The sequence below is a fragment of the Oculina patagonica genome, unplaced genomic scaffold (genome assembly GCF_052425735.1).
Source record: "Oculina patagonica isolate OP01 unplaced genomic scaffold, crgOcupat unplaced1795, whole genome shotgun sequence".
NCBI lineage: Eukaryota > Metazoa > Cnidaria > Anthozoa > Scleractinia > Oculinidae > Oculina > Oculina patagonica.
The window spans coordinates 1-2,257 of record NW_027557841.1 but is presented as its reverse complement, the minus strand read 5'-3'; the positions used below and the strand labels follow the sequence as shown (position 1 = coordinate 2,257).

Sequence of the window (2,257 nt, the reverse complement as noted above, 5' to 3'; positions counted from 1 at the left end):
CGTGCCAACCAATATTCGACGCGATGACTGAAATACATACATAGTTTTCGAAGGAATGCCATACGACGTAAAAGAAATAGTTTCCAAAAGACAGTCAACGGGAATACTGACTTTGGACGATCTTACACAAAATTGATGGAATGAAAAATTTCTACATCGCTCTGAGGCCTCGTCTTTAACCCGGCTAAATTTGAAAACGGAGAAATTTCAAAACACCCTATAAATATGTCTATAAATATTTTTCGTCCACACTAGTCCAGATAAATTGAAAATGTTACTATTTTGGTCAAAGCGGATAAAATGCGTTTTCAAATACCCACTTTGAAGAGCATTTTCGAAAAGTTCCGTTTTCAAAACGTTTTCCGTCAACACAAATACACAAAGCCGGCGTTTTCAATTAACACACTTTGAAAAGCGTTTACGAAAAGTTCCATTGTCGGTGGACCATTTTTCCGGATTAGTGTGAACGGTTGGCCAATTCGGAGAAAAAAGGATGGCTTTCAAATTTTTCCGGATTAGTATGGGAGGAGCCTGAGTCGTGTTAATTTTTCATCCTGACTGACTGTAACTTTAATGAGGGGCTTGAAGGGATAAAATAGGAACTGGGGATTAGGCAAAACCCCGGTTTTCTCTTGCTCCTTTTCTTTTCGTTTCTCTCGGCTTTGTTATTTCCACTCCTTTCCACTGTATCCGTCCTTCCTTTAGACCAAAAAAATTTTGATTAAAACATTGGTAAACCCTGAAAAGAGGACCTCGATCTATTAAAGGTGATTTGGCCTGTTTAAGCACCGATTTTGCACCAACAATTGATTGACTTTTTTTTCTCGATTAGCTCTGTCAAGATGCGATTGATACGCAACATGAATAGTTCTGTGAAAAAGGTCAAACCTAGCTCTATCAGATGCTTATCACCAAAATCTGCTGACTATCAAATCGATGACGTCACCGATGTTTCATTGACTGCTCCTCCAAATGTCGACAAAAGTTGACTTTGGCAGTGAAAGAGTTAATACCTAACACATTTATGTTCACCTCGCAGTATTAAATACACAAACCTGACGCACACCATCCAAACTGATCTTTGTCAGTAAGACACCACAATCTGGGTGTAACAATTCCTGGCACACATGAGGTTTCGTTTTTTTCCTTGCCACAGAAATGGAAACTTGCAGCATTCGCCTTCCACTGTCTTTACACTGCACTCTTGCGGTAGAAAGTAAATTAAATTATATTTAGTAGGAACCCAGCTGTGTTCTATTGGAAATCTGCGAATCTGTTTTCTTTATTTTTGTCTTTAAAGTGCACAATATTGTAGATTTTGGACTGTAATCCTTTAGAGTTTCTACTAAAACAATTGGACTACTCACCCATGTTTTTTATGAGCGATAGTCAACTTAAATACGCCTCGTTGACTATTTGTTCATAGAAAACTCGGGCTCGTAGTCTAATTGTTAAATAAAGCATGACTTGCAGCATCAACTACTGGTCCACCTAAGTACTCCGAAATTCATGTTAAAGAGGTTTGCCTTAAAAATGCTGGACAATATTTTGTAAAAATGTTTTGAAGTGTCGAATTAAGAGATTTGGCAGGTTTTATAATGAGAGCATTTTAAGATTTTATAATACTCACAGGACGCTAGCAAACACCAACTCGATCGGCGATTGGCTTGGAACTTGCATGTGTTAGCGAGTATTGAGGGAGCTTCTTCTGGGGATTGAGGTTCGTGGCTTGCAATTGTTTACGAGTATAAAGATTCAATGTTTTACATCCGCGCGTCTGCTCGACCGAGTTAATGCACATACCTGATGGACACCATCCCCACTGCTTTTCTTTGTCATAGTTATAAGTAACTCCACACCACTTTCTGTTGGTAGTAACGCCTTTCACACATGATGTTTGTTCAACCCCTTTATACAGAAAAGGAAAATGACAGCACTGGCCAGGCGATTGTCCATCCATTGTCTTCACACTGCACTCTGTCAATAGATAGTAAATTACGTTGTATCCACATCACTTCAAATCCCCAGTGTCCCCTTGGAACCTTAGTATTAAATGTACATACCTGATGGACACCATCCCCACTGCTTTTCTTTGTCATAGTTATAAGTTACTCCGCACAACTTTCTGTTGGTAGTAACGCCTTTCACCTACGAGATTTGTTCAACCCCTTTATACAGAAATGGAAAATGACAGCGCTGGCCAGGCGATTGTCCATCCACTGTCTTCACACTGCACTCTGTCAATAGATAGTAAATT

At 39.3% G+C, this 2,257-nt stretch overlaps 1 protein-coding gene across 1 annotated transcript; it reads right to left on the bottom strand.

Moving 5' to 3' along the window:
- Positions 1 to 1,061: 1,061 nt before the first annotated feature.
- Positions 1,062 to 2,148, bottom strand: LOC144640081 (72 kDa type IV collagenase-like; the record flags this gene model as incomplete). Its single annotated transcript, XM_078499302.1, has 3 exons — positions 1,062 to 1,203; positions 1,804 to 1,977; positions 2,064 to 2,148. Coding segments are annotated over 3 exons (378 nt in total), but the record flags the coding sequence as incomplete, so codon positions are not given.
- Positions 2,149 to 2,257: the final 109 nt, after the last annotated feature.